The 21255-nt window shown below is 41.7% G+C and overlaps 1 protein-coding gene across 3 annotated transcripts in view; it reads left to right on the top strand.

Annotated features, from left to right (window-relative positions):
- LOC125904838 (potassium voltage-gated channel subfamily KQT member 4) overlaps positions 1–21255 on the top strand; it is a 75491-nt gene that overhangs the window by 38241 nt on the left and 15995 nt on the right. For all 3 annotated transcript variants that reach the window (XM_049602501.1, XM_049602500.1, XM_049602499.1), the window contains exons 2-9: positions 14093–14183; positions 16070–16196; positions 16338–16513; positions 17156–17281; positions 18301–18411; positions 18502–18597; positions 18684–18772; positions 19958–20083. In XM_049602501.1, coding sequence (XP_049458458.1) covers positions 16079–16196; positions 16338–16513; positions 17156–17281; positions 18301–18411; positions 18502–18597; positions 18684–18772; positions 19958–20083 — 842 coding nt within the window. In that variant the 5' untranslated portion in view covers positions 14093–14183; positions 16070–16078. The remainder of the gene's footprint in view (positions 1–14092; positions 14184–16069; positions 16197–16337; positions 16514–17155; positions 17282–18300; positions 18412–18501; positions 18598–18683; positions 18773–19957; positions 20084–21255) is intronic.

The following is a 21255-nucleotide window of genomic DNA, read 5'->3' as shown; positions in this document are numbered from 1 at the left end:
TTCCCAGCCTCTCTTTCCCTAATCACATACTTTTAATACAATTTACTATGTGGACAATTTCACAATGAATTTTCCTGAAATCCTTTACGCAGCTATCTGATATTCCCACCAGATCATGGCACCAACAATTACCAAGGAACTGTGTGTAATTACCATTAATCCAGTTCCCCTTAGGCACGCACACACACACACACACACACACACACCCACACACACACACACACACACACACACACACACACTTGTCCAGCCCTCATGAAACCTTTCTCACATCGTGGATTTATTCTCTGTGGTTATTCTTTATTTCACTCCATTTACTGGTTACATATGTGACCACACTGGACATATTTCCTCAGTCTCTAACCATCTGTACCACATACTTGCACAGAGTCATGTGTCTGAGGCACAGGAAACCACCAGTGTCGAGTACGCTCCTCATATGCTGCGTGAATCTATAATAGGCTATACATTTAGTTGTGTGTGTAAGCAGCCTCTACACTAATACAATTAGCCCAGTCACCAGAATTAAATGTATGCATTTAACGTTTCTGCGAACCACAAATATGCTCCAAATGCACTTTTCATTAGTGTCATATTAACATTTCGAAAAGGAAGTAGTAGATTTAACTGAGCTGCATGTCACATAGGCAAGATGCCTGCCAAGCTACAGACCACCGTTAACAAATCTCACAAAAACCATTGTTTTTCATTGACCTGTCGCTGTTTTTCCAAGGATAGTGCCACGTTTCCATGTTTCCAAGCAGGTATGTGAGTTTTTTAAGCCAAAACATGATCTTTTCTCAACCATAACCAGGTGGTTTTTCTGCCTAAAGCTCGTCATGTGTTATCCACAGCGTAGTTGACATGTATTCTTGTAATTTCTGAGGGTGTAGTTTGTGGTGTAGTACTTTTATATTACCTTTGCACCAGATTACATTACTGTATATTGTGCACAAATGATGTTCCTCTACCCTGCAAATACATGTCAACAACTCCTGTCGTGTTGAGCTGAGCCTCTTCTCTCAAGTGAAGTATCATTTCTCTAGTTTGCTGTGCACATCAGTTTTTCATGCAACATTTTCTTGATACTTGTGGACGGATACACTGTGTTCCAAGATGATTGTTATGTGTTTCAAGGAGTGAAATTGCTGTCAGAGCTGTAACTGCCAATGAAGACACCAAGGTCATGTCTTGCATATTTTCTCTGTGTAGATGGAAGTACAGTCTGACCAATACTGAATTTTTGAGGCAGAGCTATCGACTGATTGGAGAAAAAAAATCGACATCAACAAACAGTGTTGATACAGGTCCCTTACATTTTTTTGTAATCAAAACAGATACTGAACAGGACATTTTACAGCTGAAAAGTCAACGTGTCAATAAACTACAACGTGACATGATGCTTGATCTGAATGGCTACCATCTCTCTGATCTCTCTCTCCAGAAAGTTTGTAGCTTCTGCACGTCTTTTTAGTCCTGGTGCACTGAATGGGCGCGCTCGTCAGATTATCGGTTTCAGAAAGTCAGATGCATCTTTCATAATTCTGACTTTGGGAAGATGAGCAGAGGAGCAGGTTTCAGATGATGTTCAATCGCTTTGTTTAAATGTTACTGACTCCTTTAGAGTTTCTGACATGTTATTCCAAGGTTTCTGTTTGAGATGCACTGACCACCAGTCCAGGTGTAGCCTCCTTTTGACCCAGTGTGTGCTGGGATTGACTCCAGCCATGATTTATGAGTATTTCTGATGGATATCTCTCCTTAAGTCAGGCTTGTTGACTGGAGTTGGAAACAACCGTCCCACCTGATTAGCTGCTGATTTAAACTATTTAGATTTAAAGATTTAAACTAATAATCTTCAACCTGCTTCTTATTTTCACTTGTATTAAAACATTTTTAAGACTCCATAGTTAAAGGGGTACTATGCAGGATTGTTGGTTATAGTTTGTCAAGGTAAAAGCTGACCCCAGAGTCACTCTTGTTTGGCGTTTGGCCTCGCTACAGTTGCGTTTAGTTTTTTCGGCACTGATTGAGAGAGATTGCTTCTGTATGAGTCTATACATTGTTTTTTTTTGAGGAAATCCCGCATAGTATATCTCAAGGAAAACTGCTCATTAAGTTGGATATTTTACGCAATGTAACCAAGAGAATGGAAGTTAACAAGTGATCAAGTGTTTTCTGTCCTGCTTGTGGTCTAATTATTCCAAAATGATTACACTTGGCATAATGCCCTGAAACTATAAAAAGCAGGAAACAAGCAGTTCCAAAAGAAACCATTAAAATGTAGTTATTGGAAATGTCACTTGGAATTCATGGATTTTTTTGTGTGTAATTAAGCCTCATTCTCTGGAAGAGACTCCCTGAAATGTTACTTTGTATTGGGTGAAGGCGCTGATAAATCACTGAGGTCCTCGCAGCTGGTTAAAAGACTCCAGGAACTTCATTTTGCAAGTACCGCAGCCTTAATCTATTGTGGGTGATACTTAAATATCACAGCGAGCAGGGGTCAGGAACAAACACTCAGCGAAGGGAAGAAGTCTTGTGTTTACCTGACGCGTTGTGCAACTAAAGGATTAGTTTCAATGAATCAAAAGCAGAGAACAAAGGACTCAGTTATGATGTGATGTAACACTGGCTGAGTGAGAGTGCAGGCACTGTGTGTGTGTGTGTGTGTGTGTGTGTGTGTGTGTGTGTGTGTGTGTGTGTGTGTGTGTGTGTCGATGACAGATACTTTCATGGCTGCTGTGACTGGGAGTGACATTCTCCAGCAAGGAAAATGTATCAGTCTAATTGGCACTCTGTTTGAAATGCATCATCTGTAGACAGACAGTGGAACAGCAGGGCAGTCTGTGGCTCTTTGTTGAGTGTGTGAATGTGTGTGTGAGATCATCTGGCTGAACAGTAGGTAGTGTGTCTGCGAAGGAGAGCGTGTGGCACTTTTGTGGCGTGTGAGGAGTCCGTGTATGTAATAAAGCAAATTATTTGTGCGGAAGTGTCCGCTAGCGTCGTTGTGTGATGCAAACTGCCCAGGCTGCACCTTATGTGACACGACGCTGTTTCTCACCATTATGTAAATAATCGATCTAGTCACGTAATATTCCTGAAGGTTGTGCATTCAGAGGGAAACAAGCACATTCCTCTTGTTTTTACACAACACTCATGTCAGATCCACTTCCCCCACCACCACCCCTTCCTAGGGCATGCGCCAGTACGAGAGCCACTGAATCGCTCACTCAGCTTCTTTCCTCGTGAAAAAGCACTTTTCATCTCTTATTTGTTTGTGTGTGTGTGTGTGTGTGTGTGTGTGTTTTTTTTGTTCCTGACGTGAAAAGTTTGCTGTCCCAGAAGAAGGCGGTGGAGGAGGAGGAGGGGGTAACTGGGAGACCGGCCTGTTCTGAGCTGTGCTGCGCTGTGCTCTGCAGCCTACCTGCGCACATTTTGCCTGCAGTCGCTATTTAAGGAGAGAGAAATGCTATTAATATCTTTCTACTGTTTCCACCTTCCTCCTCTCTTTCTCCTCTCCCTCCCTTCTCTCTCTGCTCAAACACTCCCCCACTTGCTCACCTCTTTCCTTCCCTCTCCGGCCAGAGCTCCTCTCTTTAATGCTTGTTTGTTAGATGCTGTTAGCATTGTGTAGGAAAGGTTTGTGTGCGCTTTTGTAAACACTGAACACGTTTCCGAGGTGAGATTTGACACAAGCTAATATGTCTTTTAACCGTGGATATAAATACATCTCGTGCTCTAATTGAGCTTTTTTAGGTTTGTTTGTATAAGCGGGTCTATGTGTTTACCTGTGTATGTCCTTGTGGAAGGTGTCGCTGCAAGTGTGTGTTCAATAATTGGACTGTGTGCGTTTTTCTCCTTTTGTTTGTGTGTTTGTGCAACTGCAGCATGTGCACAGATTGTGGGTCAATTCCTGAAAGCCTCATTGATCAGGACTGGCGCCGCAGATAGACATACACGCGCTTACATGTACAGGTGAAGTGACATGACCTCAGGACCCCCCTCTCTTTGAATCATCAGCCATCTGTTTCTCTGCATCTCCCCTCTCAGTCTTCTTCATCCCTCCGCCTCCTCTGTTGTGTGTAACTGATAGCTGCTTTATCATCCAGCGGTGATTGAATCAAAGGTGCACTCTCCCACAGTCCAGCTTCCCTCTGCCAGTCGTGCTGACTGGCACGGAGCGGAGAGTGCTAATCTCATAAACACTTACATACTGTGTAATGCACCAATACACAATGTCATATATGTTTATTAGCACTGGTTATACCTATTTATCTCACTAAAATGTTTTCACAGTCCAGTCACAGTGATGTGAGACCTCCCTCCTCACTTATGTATGCTTACAGGAAAATAGCAGTAAAAGCGCCCGGCTTAGCCTCCATTAAAAGCAATCTGGTTGCCCTGTAGACTGCTGTACATTTATTTGTTGTCTGGCCTCACCAGCAGCCCGATGGCCCTCTGGAGCTTTGCAGGCCGTGAGCCAAATTGTGTGCACTTTATACATACAGAGGCTTGTGGCGTGTAACAGTGATCGGTTAGAGTTTCAGGGGAGGGATACGGTACCTGGGATGTGAATGAATAACAACTGTATATATACAAAGAGTTACGTGTACTCTTTCTTTCTTTCCTTCTTTCCTATCTTCTTTCTTTCTATGTCTCACTGTGCTTGCATTTTTCCTGATCCTCCACAGTGTCCACGAGACAAATTACACTCGGCCAGCTTTTGGAGAAAAGTCAGATATTCTGTGTATATAGCAGAGCATGCATTATTCTTTTCTAAAAGTTCTGGAGCAATTACTAATGCAGACAGCCTTACAGTAAACCTCTCTTCCGCCTCCTGACGTTCATAAATTATTTTATTTATTATATCACAACAGCCTCTTTGATTTGCCACATGACATGCGGTGCATTTATACATTAACATGTCCATTAATAATGCGTATAATGAGATGGGCTTTTACTTCACTTTATCCTCCCCTCATCCCTGGTTAGGTCACATGGTCAGGCCACTTGTACCAGATGAAACACTACCCTATGCGTAGCGGAGGCATTGTGATCGTTACCTCGAAATAGATATTCAGTGATTTCTTTTGTTGTCTTGGCCATGAGAGCAATATTTGTTCTGGTATTTACTTTCTCTCCTCTCTAAATGCTAGACTGGAAAACTTCTCCAGGTGAGATATTTCATTGTGTGGATATTTTGTTGAGGCATGTCAGTAAAGCACTCAGGGTTGAGCAGATTTTTTCCGGATGTCCCCATGAGACCAACCCTGCTGATTTGGTGGATTTCAACTGATGCTTTGCTTTTAATTGACATTTCCGTGAAAGGAAGACGGGATGGTGGATGGAGGTGCTCGGGTGAAAGTGTGCCCTCAGCAGAAATGTGACTCCCTCTCTACATGCGTCACGCGTTGGCCTAAATGTCTCCTCATGAGTTTTATTATTTATGCATTTATTTAAATAATGTATTTGTTTATTTGTACATTTATTCATTCATTTGGAACAACAAAGCAGATATGAGCAGAGTTGAGCGTTGTCAGGTCACTTTTTACACCTCCACACCACAGACAGCCGTGGCCAGAGGTATAATGTTTTTGGGTTGTCTGCCTGTCCGGCTGTGTTCTAATGAAGCCAATATCTCAGAAATGCCTTCAAAGAATTTCTTAGAATTCAGCGCAAACATCCGCTTAACCTCAAGGATTAGACTTTGGTGTTCAAAGGCCAAGGTTACTGTGACCTGGTCTGTCTTACTCTTGTGAATATGATATCTCTATAACACTGTGAGGGTTTTTTTTTTGTTTTTTAAAGTTGGCACAGATGTCTGCTTGGACTAAACCAGGGCTGGACTGAGATATAAAATCAGCACTGGACATTTGCCCAGACCAGCTCACCACAATCAGCTGGACATCCCCCATCCTTGTACTCCCCTTCAATACATGAACATACCAACCCCAAATACCACTACTTAGCTGAATGGTATTGGAGTAGAGTGCAGATTGACTTATATACAAATAATATGCGATGCTGGGCCCTCCTCCCACTGAGGGAGGACTATCCTACTTTCTTAGAAAGATCATAGTGGTGTGTAGAGGTTTGACAAGTAGGATGGGGTGGGCCGTGATTGGCCAGTGTTCAGATGAGACACAAACCAGTGGGCCCATCATCTCTCCGCTCTGTGGGCAGATGAGCCAAAAACTGAAATAAATTTTTAAAAAAAAGAAAAGAAAAGAGCTTTCTACCAGCCCACACTGGAGCGGCCCACTGGGAATTCTCCTGGTACTCCCGATGGCCAGTCCATCCCTGGACTAAACAAAGAACTGATTAGAATTTTGTGGTCAAAGGTCACTGTGACCTTGCGTCCATTTCATTCTTGTGAACGCGATATCTCAAGAAGGCCTTGGGGGAGTTTTCTCAAATTTGTCCACTTGGGTTCAAGAATGAACTGATTAGAATTTGGTGGTCGAAGGTCAAATGTCAAGGTCACTGTGACCTTACAAAACGTGTTCTTGGCCATAATGCAATAATTCTTACACTAATTATGACAAAATATGTTACAAATGTCTCAGAGGAAAAAAGTATGACATGATGACATTTTATGTCCAAAAGGTCAAAGGTCAACTTCACTGCAACACCATAATGTTGGGCATTATTCAGCACCATAACTCAGGAACAGAAGGGGAGACATTTGGTCGCATACTGAATCAGTGATACTAATAATTGGTGTCCACCTTGAAACTGTGGTGATTGTATAGACCTCCTATGCTGCTGAGGGAAAGATGTTTGTGAAGCATCCATATCTGAAGCATTGTCCACTGTCAGGGCCACAGTTGTCACGGCCTGGCTTTTAGCCTGGACAAAAAAAGCAGGAGACACATGGGTAAACTTACAATTAAAGTGATTTACTAACCTCAAAAGTAATCGAAATAAGACAAACAGGTCACACAAATAGTTGAGAGAGATCTGTAGAGTCAGTAGTGATGGGACTGAATGAGTAAAAGTGTACTGTACGGAAACAAAGACACAGAGCAATGAGGTGTGGTATTGTACACGGGGCACACCGGGCTCAGGTGTGTCTCGTGACACTGATTACACTCAAGCTCCGCATCCCTGGAATGAGAAAGCACAGACACAGCAAAGGAACCAAGCAGAGGGGCCGTCACAGTGTGAGTCTGGATAGACGTGGATGTAAACTGCAACTTCACTGGTTTACTGATGCACACAACTGCGAGCTAGTAATTCAAGATGTTATAAATAAGTGCTTAAAACACAAAATAATCTCAGCTCAAATCTTGCTTTTAGAAAATTTAGCAGCAACCAATGGGCGTGGGGCTGAGAGCCACAGACAGGCCAGGGAGGTTTGACGTATTTAGAGATGTACTAATGCATTGTTGGTTTTGGTCTGATGAAGTAATTAATAAAAATATAGAATATAACCTTCCTTATTCCATAATTAATCATCATCAGTCATCTTTGGTACACTCTCAGTGTCATTGTAAGTGGTATTTTGCAGCCACATGTGAGTTTGGCAGATATTGTGATTTGAGGCCCGTCTGTGGCTTGTGGTCTGAATCAGATGAGGTTTGAGAGGTTTGTTGCACGACATGCGGCAGAATTCTACATTGTGATGATGCAAACTGGCTGCATAAACAGATATGGTGACCTGTGTTGGCAGTAACTCATTGCAGTGTTTTTAGAGTTACTGTATGTACAGTGAGGGATTGTATTACATTCAGGCAAACGCAGAGTTGCTTTCATAACTTATTTCTACGGGAATGTTGCGTCTGCATTTTGTAAAAGCCAAGCTGTCGATCTGGCTATCTGTTCTGTGACTTGTTTCCTGTCATAAAGCACAAGTCAATGAAAGAAACCACCTGAGATGCTGCCCCGACTAATCTCCTCCTTATGGAAATACACACGGCGCTTTGAGTTAATTGAGGGGAAAAAGACAGACAGTTTAGTCAGCACATTACTCAGTTGATGAACGACCAAAATGCATTGTTTGCAGAGAGTCATCTGAGTGGGTTTTTTTCAAACTCACTCCGCCGTGGCTGAAGCACAAACTCTCCTCCGTGCATGCATCACTGGGCTGAGAAATATACAGTGGTAATTTTGGGGGTGTCTGTTTATTCACGCTTGGTGTACGGTGTCTTTCTAGCTGTCTAAGATCTACTTTGTCTCTATGAGTAGTGCCTCGCCATCTGGAAACTGTGGCCAGCCAGGCAAACGAAACAAAAACAGTGGGAGAAGTTGCTCATTCACTGACTCCTGTCTAGTGTCTTTTTTTAAGTTTAAGATGCAGATGACAGAATTTAGGCTTTACAGATTGAAAGTATGAATTACAAATATATTTAATATCTTATTCTAATCAGCAGTGTTGTGCAAGTTACTAAAAAATATTAATTTGGAACAATTACTAGTTACTTCTCTCAAAAGTAGTCAAATTACTGTGCCAATTGCTGTGTATGAAAGTAATTAGTTTTTAGGGAAATAGCAGGCCTTCAAGTCACGCAACACAAGTCAGTTTTTAATACTCTGTTTTACTCTCTTTTTCGATAAAATGCTAGACACAGAATGATTTCAATTTATAGATATTACTCCATCATGCGTATTTCATTTTGACGTCCTGCCATTTTGTTCAGTTTGTTTTTTTGCGAAAGTGTTATACGTCTACTGTCTGCCTGAATTCATGTGAATGTGAATGCATCATAATGCTGACTGACTATTTCACATCATCCATTGCAGTGACGGAAAAATCCAGGACACAGACTGTGCATATGCGTTATGATCAAGACAAAAGTAACGACAAAACGAACCCATGTCAACAGTAATTAGTTACATTTATAGTTAGCGCCAAATCTAGTGGATCTACAGTAAACACTGTTTATCAGACTTTTCCAACATCTCTCTTATCCGTCCTTCCTGTTGTCCTCAATCACTTCTGGTGTCGGGCTGATGCAAGACAAACATGTCAAACCTCCTCACTCTTCCTCTCAACACATCACTCTGGATTTTAGTTTGACAGGAAATGAGTCTTTCTTATTGTTTCCTCTTCTTCATAATTTTTGCTGATGGATGTAGCATTTTGTTAGTTTCCCTTATTTTTTTTGTACCATTTTAAGCCAGTTAAAAACCATGTCAATGTGAGAGTTAAGGAATTGCATACTGTTTTACTTTGGTTTATTTTTTATAGTTATATATTATAGTTTTATAGTTATAGTTAGTACAGTTAACATTTGGGGTTTCAGAACAATTTGGTTTTGATGTGTTGTGTATCTGTACATGTACATTGTTCTTCAAATAGGTTAAGGTTAAGGTTAAGGTTTCAAATATACAGCTTTAATTTGAAGGAGTAGATTGATTGTAAGAAACAAGACATTCACTGGGTAAAAGCCTTTGTAATTTTGGGGGAGACTCATGGGGACCCATAGAACCCATTTTCATTTAGACATCTTGACGTGAGAGTTCAGTGGACCCCTTTGAAAATGGTCATGCCAGTTGTTACCTCATCACATTTAGCCTAACTTTGGAGTGTTATACAGCCCTCTTTCCAACAAGCCAGGCCAACATGGTTGGTACCAATGGATGCCTTAGGTTGTCGAGTTTCCAAAGATACCACTTCCTAGTTTACAAATTGAGTGTGTCAGTCTCCAATTATTTTCAACAGGTGGGGCAGCATATGATTATATAGATGACGTACAGTCCTATATTTGTGTGTATTCCAGTTGTCCATCACTGCTTTGTTGACTTGTACTCAATTTTTAAAGCAGCTTTGTTTATGTGAGTTCTGAAAATGGATTTATTTTCACACACATTAGCCAAACAAAAGAATTGCTGATCGCATTACTAATCGGAGAGAAAGGGCACCATTGTGTGAGACCATGAGAATTGGTTTAGCATCCAACAGGTGTTCTCTAACTTTGGGCTCTGACATCTAGACCAGCTGGAGCAGCAGCTGCCACCTGGCTAATCCCGCCTTGCTGTTTGCAGTTCACATGGAACAGAGAGCGGGCCAGCGGGCAGTGCTGCTGTGTGTTCTCACTTCTGTCTCTCTCAGCTCTTGTTCTTTTTACCCAACGTGTTGCCATCCATGATACTGTGATCAGAGATATTTTGTCAAGGTGCTTCGGCTCTTGTCTCTGAGCTGCAGTAAAGGTGTCATACACAAAGAGTTTGATGGATTAAACCAGCAAACATTTAAGGGATGACCAACACTACAGTACACAGTATATTTTCAGGGGTCCATTAGGGTTCTGACTGCCTTGTCAGCCACTGTGATAGATGGTGACTACACTAAGCTCAGTTTTAACAGCTATTATTCTCTCTCATTTGGGGACTGAATGAATAGTCCCTTTTTGAAAATATGTGACCACATTTTTTGTAGATAAAACTAAAAGGTCACATCCTGATACAAAATGTAGGAAACACAGAACTGTATCCACTACCTGTCACAGTATTAATCATAGGAAATAAAAGAAAGTATGGGACATTTTAATGCGTTATTATTTGATGTTTTAATGACTCTTATTTTTAATAGTCATATTTGTTAGATAATTGCTGCTTGTCTGACCTAATATGGGTTCTTGAATGCTGGTTGTTTTTGTTCTCAAGTACCTGCTGATCTTTAAAGGGAACTGTTTTTATGTCTAATTGACTCATGGGAATAACAATCATTTAAAGTGATCCAGTAGTGAGAGAGGGCTGCAGCTGGCAGCGGCAAAGCAGGCTACAATGTCACCACTCGGCACAGGTGCACCCGATCAGTTTATGTCCACTAAATGTGCTTGTTTTTGCCAATGATAGGCTCAGATTGTTGATATGAGTGTCTTACAACATTACGTAAATTATCCTTCAGAGAAATAAAATGTTCTTTGCACTTTTTGCTTGTTCTAGTCTTTTCTGTGTCAAAGCCTCGCTATCGAGAAGTCTCGTTCTGAGATCTCACGAGAGGTGAGATTTGACTTTTAGAGGTGACTTGTTTCCAGAGACTTGTTTTAGTGAGAGTTGTAGAGAGGAGTGCCAGTAATAGTTTGTTGTGTGGGTGTACAGGAGGCATAGCTTACTGTTATCTAAAAGATTTTCAAGGTCAAGGCTGAGTATTTAGCTGATTTCGACAATATGGAAAACACACTTCTCCTTTAGCAAGACTCGGACTCAAACAAAACGGAACAAGTGAAAGGTAGTGAAAAAAATGTTTAATTTCTCTGTAGTGTCCTTTCCATTATGTTGTAAGACACGCATAATAACAAGCCAAAAACAAGCACTTGTAATAGAAGTAAATTGTCATGGCGCAGCTGCCCTAATGGTAACAGTGCAGCCTGTTTCGTAGCTGCTACCTGCAGCATTCTCGCTCAGTGCAGGACCAATGTCAAAAATCAGTTTCCATGAGTCACTTAGACCAAAAAAATGGGAAAAGGGGGGTCTGGGTTGAAAAATACCAAAGTTCTCCTTTAATGAGACTGCCGGTTAAAGTTACTCAACCTGACCTGTGATGTTTACAGTAACACTGAGAGAAATGTGGATTCTTTTTTCTATCCCACTATTACCAGGAGCACAAATCACCTTTCATATTACATGATTCATACAAAACTGAATGTGTTAACAATCATGTAAAGCCATGAAAAATTATTTGCACATCATAAAATTAATATGAAATCTCACTGATCATGCAATGATTAAAAGAAAATACAATGTGGGCATTTTATCCTAACCTCACCTGAAATGAAATGCCACCTCTCTGCTGTCTAGTAACACTGCTCCTCCTTTTAATCTTGCTGTCGACAGTTCTACTGAAACATCTAACAATAACTTTTTCCACTGGTTAAGTGGGACAGAGTGCGTCGGTTGCTACATAAGTGCCAACATTTCTCTTTTCAGGAGCGCACTTTTTCCAACATAAATGTTTTTCCTTTGAAGTTAAAGTTAATGCATCACCCTTAGAGAGAGGTTTTCTGAACAGACCATGCAAAATGACAGGTAGTTTGTGACCTGTTCCTAAAAACATTTGTCCGCGAGGGAACTGTCATGCCTCTTGTTTTTCTTCTAAAAGAGGAATTCCCATGTACTGGCTGTATGCTACTTTTGGCAACTTAAAGAGATGTTAGATACAAGTGAAACTGATGTGATTGTTCCTCTCTCGTCTCGAACCCGAGTTATTGATGAAGATTGTCCAGTGGAGACTTTCACTTCTCCTGAGTCATGGAAAAGATGAAGTGTTTAAACTAACATGAGAGCACCTCGAACATGAGACACAATTTACCAGAATTTATGTCGTGTTTTATTCTGGAGAAGCCCTCGAACTGAAGTGGCCATTACTTGTGTGGGACAGTAATTTTTGTCCAAGCAGACCTGCAGGTTCCCAGTGGTACAATACCAGTCATCGTACAGTACAGAGCATTATGCTGCTTAACACTGTCATTGAAAAGAGTTATGTCTACCATACACTAGAAGACTTTCAAAAGACTTTTTGAAGACTTGAGTCTTCTCACATGTAAAGACAATGTCACTTTTTAGTCACACACTATAAGATTTTGCAAAGACTGGAGTTCTTGCAGGCTTAGTGTTTGCAAGACTACAGTTAGATTCCTTTTAAGATCATTTCCCATCCTGCTCCTAATGGAAGGTATTGTGCTAAACTCCATTGAGAAATATGACATATTAACAATTCCTTATGTTTCCGCAAAAACGCCTAACTGTAGAAACACAAGATTAAAGGCATCACATGTCAACAGTATTTTTTATCAATTTGGCATCGATATAATCCATAAAGATAAACGAATTTGGGTATAAACTTTACATTTTGGATTTTGTCGCCTCAACTTGCTACCAGCCTTCTTTGGTTAACTGTGCTATCTTAGTGGAAGGGGAGATCATGGGAATGAGAGGCAGAACATTTAAAAAAATAATATTTCACACCAAAATAAGGGCTGGTTGGTGGATCACATACACGCAGAATTAAATACAGACTCTTGCCCAAGCCTCCAAGAGAACCAAGGCTTGTTCATGTTCTTGCGCCTCTTCTTGTTTGGTGCCAGAGAGAGCGCTATTGGTTGTTAAATATGCTCACGTCATTTAACTTCACTATTTCCATGAGCCAACATTACAAACTTAAAGTAGCATTAACCATGTTTGATTTTGTGGGAACATCAAGACAAAAAAAAGACTCACTCAAGACAGCTGGGACTGAGTTTATGATTTTATTACGACAATGGACATTTGTCTGCAACGGCACAATCGCTTAAAAAGTTGTTTGATGTAAGGCTGGCATCAACTGCTTCAGTACAACTATAGATTTGATTTTTATTTTTGTATCATGCACACAAAGTGCCCAACATTATGAGTTTCTAGGACACCAAAAGAACAGCTGCAGTGTGTAAACATTTTCATTTCAAGTTTAAAGGATATTTTGAAGCTCGGTCTTGAACAAAGTATTCTGCCTTTTCTCCCAAACTTTGCGAAGTCATCCACCCAAAAGAAATCAACATAGATTAATGCAATTTTATTAAAAAGTACACACTTGATGTCCTCGTGGACTGGAAATTAAAACAAAAGTGCGCATCATCTGCTCCAGCTTGAGTTCACACAACAAACAATGTCTGTCCTCCTCTGGTGTGGCCGGTCTCTAGGGCTCAGGGAAATGTTCCTGAGCATAAATGTGCACATAAGGACCTTTGTCTTTTGTTTAAATTTGACTTTAACTTAGTTTTTGTTTATACCATATATCAACAGATCAATTTCTCTACATGCACTGTATTCACATGCACTATGTTCAGGTACAGCTACTGTGTATTAGTACCGTCATTAACATAAAACAACTAAACCTGTTACGTTGCTCTGATTCTTGTGCCACTGACCGTATATGACTTGCTGTGCTTTTATTATGTTATGGATCAACAAATCTTTTCCGGCTTATTTGCAGTTTTGTTTTTCCCTGTTGGTTAATCACTCAGAGAGTGAACAAAGCATATTTTAATGAGTTTTAGTCCCTCTGTTTTTCCTCTGAAGGGATTAATGAAACCTAAGTGTGTTCTTATTTCTGATGTGGTGTATTTTGAAATGTGTTTACTGACCTGCACGTGATTGTGTGTTTCAGTTTTCTGCTGGTGTTCAGCTGCTTGGTGTTGTCAGTGTTCTCCACCATCCCCGACCACCAGAAGTTCGCCAACCAAGGCCTCTTCATCCTGGTGAGACCTCTCCCCTATCTCTCACACACACATATGACTACCTCAGCATCCATTTTCATATACTATCCTTTCATACATGCCGTCTCACTTACTGCAGCATATGCGCTTACGTACGTGTTGCTTTGTCTGCCGGCGGAGTCACAGACAGCCATGTAAGCAGGTGGGAGGATTCAGGTGTTGTTGACTGCGCAGGAAATCACAGACATGATCCACTAATCCTAATAGCTATCCCATAATCTCCCCTCTTCCTCTGTGCTCCGGCTGCTTTAGTGAAAGGTAATGGACACTTTCTCCTTCTTAACCTGACTCGTCCTCTCTCAAACTGCTCCTCCTCCTCCTCCCGTCTCTCTTCCCACCTGGCTCATCGTTACGTGCTATTTAATGGTCAGTCTCTTGACTTTCACATTCCCTCTGTTCACTCTGTCGATCAATCACGCGGCCATTAGCAGGCAATCAGCCATTAGAGGACTTTACTTACATGAACATTGGCTCTAATGACGGATTGGTTCAGTGCACCTTAAACTACCCGTACAGTCCAGAAACCGGAAAGAAAGGAAGACAAAGAGAGAGTAAACTGACTGAGCGGCGTGTTAATAGGATGTGACTGTTACGGTATAACTTTGATTTTTAATCTTTTGATTTAATCCAATATAAAAATAAACAAAGTGTTGAACACAAATCTGTTTCTTGACATTTCAGCCTATAATTTTCCAGGGAGGTTAATTAAAATGATGTCATGACAAAGGTTTCATAAATAGAGTGTAGGACATATAAATCGTTCATCAGTGTTTCTCACAGACTGAAATATGATGAGTGTTTGTGCGTCTGCAACATGAGGAGGTGTTTTCCCATGCTATTGTAAAAAAAAAGAGAAATTACTTTTCATCACGTGACATACTTTATGCTTTTTAACTTTTTATGCGGCCATACTCACCTCATTGTTTGCAGCGTAAACACCAAAATGGCGCTTTAAAAAGGACCAGTGCGCAGGATTTAGGGGGAATCTATTGACAGAAATTAAACTTAATATTCATGATTATGTTTAGTAGTAGGTTTGGGCAAAAAAATAGCCTTTTTTTTCTATTGAACTGGTACGGCGATGCTGTATTAGGGCAATGCAGTGTAATGCACAGCTCACGCCACCAGAGGTCAGTCTACTGGTGGGACAGACTGCAAGGCGGGAATAATGCTACAAGAAAAAGGCCTCTGCCCCTGTTTGGGAGTATCGCCACATCTAACTTTATCTTTCGATGACTTCTTCCAACTACAAAAGCAGTTTATTAGCCACAAGATTTTACTCAACACATCACCTCAGTCAGCAATAAGTGTCGTCAGGTTCTCCAGCAACAAAGGTGCTTATTTCCCATATATTCCCACCAAGATTTGTCCAAGTTGGCTAATTGCATATTAGAAACAGTATTGTAAGCTAAACAATGCCATACATGCTACAATGACTTCTATCACCACAGCCCAGTTAGCTTAGGATGAGCCTTTATACCTACACTGGGAGCAGGTCCTCTTCCCTGGAGCCCACCACGTCGTTCCTGCAGAGGCCCAGAACAGAAAAACCAAACACTGGCTCTCAAGAAGGCCATTCAGATTTTTACATCAAAGTGAAGGCTCATATAGGTTTGCGTTCACGCTTAGAAAGAGAGTAGTATCCAGTTGTTTACAATCTGCAATCTCACTGTCAGATTCCACTGAATCCTGCACGCTGCACCTTCAAATACAATCAATAACTTGGATGTATTGTTTAGGCGACACTTGCTAAACAGCTGATACATACAAACAAAAAAAAGAGCTCCATCAAACAATACGCTCACTTGACTGCTGCATGTCGCTGACCTGTTGTGTGTGTGTGTGTGTGTGTGTGTGTGTGTGTGTAGGAGTTTGTGATGATTGTGGTGTTTGGGTTGGAGTATTTCATCAGGATCTGGGCGGCTGGCTGTTGCTGCAGATACCGTGGATGGCAGGGACGGCTGAGATTTGCCAGGAAGCCCTTCTGTGTCATAGGTTAGTGTGTGCGTGCGTGTGTGTGTGTGAATAGTACATAAATCCTGTTTGTGCGTTTGTAAGCAAATTGAAATGTTACCACCTCATAATGACTTATCTTCACATCTTCGGTCTGTGTTTCCTTTCTGAACTTCTTCACAGACTTCATAGTATTTGTGGCATCGTTGGCAGTGATAGCAGCTGGGACGCAGGGCAACATCTTCGCCACGTCAGCCCTGCGCAGCATGCGCTTCCTGCAGATCTTGCGAATGGTTCGTATGGACCGACGGGGAGGCACCTGGAAACTACTGGGCTCAGTGGTTTACGCTCACAGCAAGGTGGGAATGACAGCCTGCTAAATATAGCCCTTCTTCTTTACACATGCTCCACTACAAAAACACACTTTCTCTAGTTTCTATGAACAACCTACATTTGTAGACAGTGGTTAGTTGTGCAGACATTGAAAATAAAAAGTAAAGTAATGCATGGCAGCCTCATACAGCATCATGGATTATTATACGAGCAGGGGGGAGAGGGTTATTTAAAGGCTGGCAACAATGTTCATGATGGTTTCTAATGGGATAAATAACTTAATAACTCTCACTGCTGAGGAATACGTGGTGAGTCTACTGATGACCAGCTGTTACTTGATTACATCCCCTGCCCTCAAACACCAAACTCCCCTTTAGCTGCTAATTTTGGGCAATTAGTTGTTAGTTTTTGTGCTGACCGAAACACCTGACACCCATCGGTCGGCTGCAGAACACAAATGGTGGCAATGATGATGAAGTGATGCATCAGCTGTCTAAGCAGAACTGTGCAGCCAAGTCAAAGTGGATGCCAAATGTGATGATGACGGGAATTTGGCCAATAATGATGATAGTGATACGGTAATGACAGCAGGGATCATGATGGTGAAGATGCTGTTGCTGCTGCTGCTGACAGGTGTGATTGATTCCTCCTCTCTGTCTCTCTCTCAGGAGTTGATTACAGCGTGGTACATAGGTTTCCTCGTCCTGATCTTTGCCTCCTTCCTCGTCTACCTGGCAGAGAAAGACATCAACTCAGACTTTAACACCTATGCAGACTCCCTCTGGTGGGGGACTGTGAGTACTGCGTAACACATACATGCACAGAGGATCTAAAAAGGAAATATTTAACTTTTGTCATCAAAATGGTCTTATTGATAGATATATAGAGATATGAAACAAGACGTCTGGGAATGGAAGAACCAAGCAGTAACAAAGATCACAAGTATATAGACCTCGACAGCTGTATTTGTTCATGAGGTCCACTCAGAGCTTTCCAGATTTACTTCATATTAATATTTATCCAAAGAAATTACATTCAAATATCAGCAGTGTCCTAGGATTGTGACATGTTCTTATTTTAAAGGGACAGTTCTGCCCAAAATCAAAACCACAGTTGCAGAGTGTTGGAGATATCAGCTGTAGAGATGTCTGCCATCACTTGAATGTAATAGATGACACTCAGCTTGTGGTGCTCAAAGCGCCAAAAAACTACATTTGAAAACTCCACAGCAATGTCTCTTTCCAGAAATCATGACCCAGTTACTCAAGATAACCCAAAGACCTTGTTGTGAGCAGTTTCATGTAGGAGCTATTTTCTTTCTACTGAACTACACCTGTCAACCTCGTCACTCGTCGCAGCGTGAGATGTAAACATTAATGGCGTCCTCCTCGGCTGAGCTAGCAGCAGATACATGCTTCCGTCTGTGCGGTGATATGGATGGCAGTTGTAGTTCAGTAGAAAGACAGTAGTTCCCGCATGAAACTGCTCACACTTTAAGGTTATTTGTTTTTAGCTTTTTTTTTTTTTACTTTATTTGATAGTTTGAGTAGACACAGACAGGAAAAGAGGGGAGAAAATCTTTAAGATTGTTTTCTGAGACAACCATCAAGGAGTCATGGTCTAGGAGTAGGAATATAGACAATGGCATAGAGATCAGCAAACACAATTTTACAGTGACATGATTTTGAAATATGACGTTCCCTGGACACTCTCAAAACATGTGACGTGACAGGTGTAAAACATACAACATGCACACAGACCTATCATATTGTATGTTTGCGTGAGATCATGTATGTTTTCTCACCCAACCTAGATTACTCTAACTACTATTGGCTATGGTGACAAAACCCCTCGCACCTGGCAAGGACGTCTCCTAGCTGCCGGCTTTGCTCTTCTAGGAGTCTCTTTCTTTGCTCTGCCCGCCGTAAGTCTCCCTTATATTCACACCTATATATTTACTCACAGCCCTGCCAGTGACTCCACTCCTGACTTTGATTTGACCTCTGACCCTCAGGGAATTCTGGGGTCAGGCTTTGCCTTGAAGGTTCAAGAGCAGCATCGGCAAAAGCACTTTGAGAAGAGGAGGATGCCCGCTGCCAACCTGATACAGGTAACGACCACAGTGAGAGACATTTAGGCTATTTTAATATGGGTCTCTCTAAAAATTTGTTTCTGTGTATGTGTGTCCTTCATTAGGCTGCATGGCGTCTCTACTCTACAGATGCTAAACACTCCTATCTGACTGCTACATGGTACTTCTATGACAGCATGTTGCCATCGTTCAGGTAGGCGCTCCCATCCGTCTACAGTTTCAGCGCTGAGTGGATTCAACCGTCAGCAATTTGTGTTCGGGCATTTGTTTGATGTGTTGTAATAAATGCAGACAGAGATTTGAGAGTTGCATCACAATTTATGTACAAAAATGTGTGTGTCCCTAGTGTCACTAAAATAGTGTTTTGTCCCTGCTCATACATTTATATTTTTAATACACACACAGTTCCCACATTTTGTCCATCAAGAACTCTATTTAGTTAATGTTGCAGTGGTGGTTCAAATAAAAAGGAATGGGGTTCCCATTAATTTTTAAATTAAATATGAGCCCTTTCAAATGCCTCTGCCACCACTATTCCATTATATCTTCATGACTTTTGTTCTACGCAGTGGTTTCTTATATTTTGCATTTATGTATTAATTTGACTAATTTTTATTTGCTTAAAAGGAGGGTAACATGAGAAACTCAAATCAAACTTGTCACTGTGCTGCATCTTAAAGGTCCAGTGTGTACGATTTAGGGGATATATTGGCAGAAATGGAATGTAATATAAAAAGTATGTTTTCTTTAGTCTATAATCACCTGAAAATAAGAATTGTTGTGTTTTTGTTACCTTAAAATGAGCCGTTTACATCTATGTATGCGGCAGGTCCTTGTCGACGGAGTCCACCATGTCACACCGCCATGTTTTCTACAGTAGCCCAGAACAGACAAACCAAACACTGGCTCTAGATGGGGCTATTTTCATGTTTTTGCATCGGCCACTGTTGTAAGCAGCCACTCAATACACTGTTTTTAAATGTGGAATTACTTTATTCAGTGTTTTTACCAGTTTAGATCAACTGGTCTGTTTGTTTTGGAGAGGAAGAGCCCTCTGCAGATAATTTGGCTCCCGATAAAAACCTCCTGAACAATGAACACTCAAAGAATCCTAACAGGGAGCTCATGTTTGACCCATGGAAGATGTTTCAGCACATTATATTCTGCAGTCCTCACTGCTAGATCCAACTAAACCTACACACTGTTCCTTTAAATTCAGATTTTCACACATTATTCCTCTCAAGTATCCCTCTTCTTTTGAGCGTTTGGACCATTGATTTGGCCTTTTTGTGAGTTTTTCCATATTTTGTTGTTTTTTGTTCATTTGCCATGTTCTTTTTTTTGTGTGTGTGTTTATTTGTGCACGTGGGGGTGTCAGAGAACTGACGCTACTGTTCAGTCACCTCCAGCGACAGCGTAACACCAAGAAGGTTCTCCACAACTCCTACCTCACGCTGCTGTCTGGGCTGCGGCCCTACAGCTCCCCCTACCTGTCGGGGGACAGGTACGCACCCCGCCACCTCTCACAGCCTCACAGTACATCCAGACAGGTGGCCGAAAGTCTACCTACACTCACACACAGGCACCCAAACACAACAGTAACAACAGGGACTTACAGAGGAATACATTCAACAGGTGTACAAAGCTGCTTCCGGAGCTTTCTGCACAGATGTGCTGTGAATCTAACGTTTCACTAATGCTGATCTGAGACCACTGTGTTGCAGGCCCTCCTCCATGCTTCTCTGCATCTTTGTCTGCTAAGCTCTTACTCTTGCCATCTCCACCGCCTCCCGCTGTTCACTCACTGGCCTCTTCCTGTCTTCCTCTTTCTTTCCCTTTATTTCCATCATATCTTTTCCATGCCATCCATCCTCCATCCTTCATCTGTTCTCAGGAAGGCTGAAGCCCCATGCAGGTTTGTTCTTCAAGTCATGAGCTGTGCTTGTAGATTAAAGGGTATTCGTAGTTAGAGCGGATTTGCTGCATTAGATTCTTTAGCTTTATCAAAGGCCAAGGTAATACAGGGCTGATTATGTACTGGACCTATGCATGCATGAGATGAGAGAAGTTTTGCTGGTAGAAATGTCTTTGATTTGAGGAGCTGCTGTAAAACCATAGTGTTTAATGGGCTGTCCTGATGAATATACTCAGGTCAAACATTACCCACAGCCTTTGCATGATCCTTCCCCACCTACTGGTTCAAACCCTCCTCACTTCTCACTGACTGTGTCTCCATAATCCAAAATTGCCTCTCAGGAGTATATTCCCAGAATAGGTAAGGCAACAAGATCAGGAGGGGAAAGGGCTATTTGGAATATTGAGATCTCACACCTCACCCTCTCTCCCTGTTTTTTCCTTGCTACGATTTGTCCTCACGTGTTAACCACGTACCGAGGCTGTGTCCCAGAACTCCTCGGCCTCCTTCACCGCCTCCCTTCTTCCACTCCTCTCTCCCCCTCACCCTCTCTCCCTCTGCCTTGTGTGTCTTCCCAGTCAACTCCTTTCTAAAAAACGGGGTCTCTTCCGGATTCACGGTGGCCGCAAGCAGAGGTATCCACGGCAACAAGCCTGTGCACGGGGCACGCTGAAATCAACAACACCACTCCCACTCCTCCTTCAATGCACACATCCTGCTCTCCTTGCCTGAAACACTCAAAAATTTGTGGACTGGTGCAG

This window comes from Epinephelus fuscoguttatus, linkage group LG17 (assembly GCF_011397635.1).
Source record: "Epinephelus fuscoguttatus linkage group LG17, E.fuscoguttatus.final_Chr_v1".
NCBI classification, from domain to species: domain Eukaryota; kingdom Metazoa; phylum Chordata; class Actinopteri; order Perciformes; family Serranidae; genus Epinephelus; species Epinephelus fuscoguttatus.
Note: the sequence above shows the minus strand (reverse complement) of the source record. Positions and strands in the feature narration are given on the sequence as shown.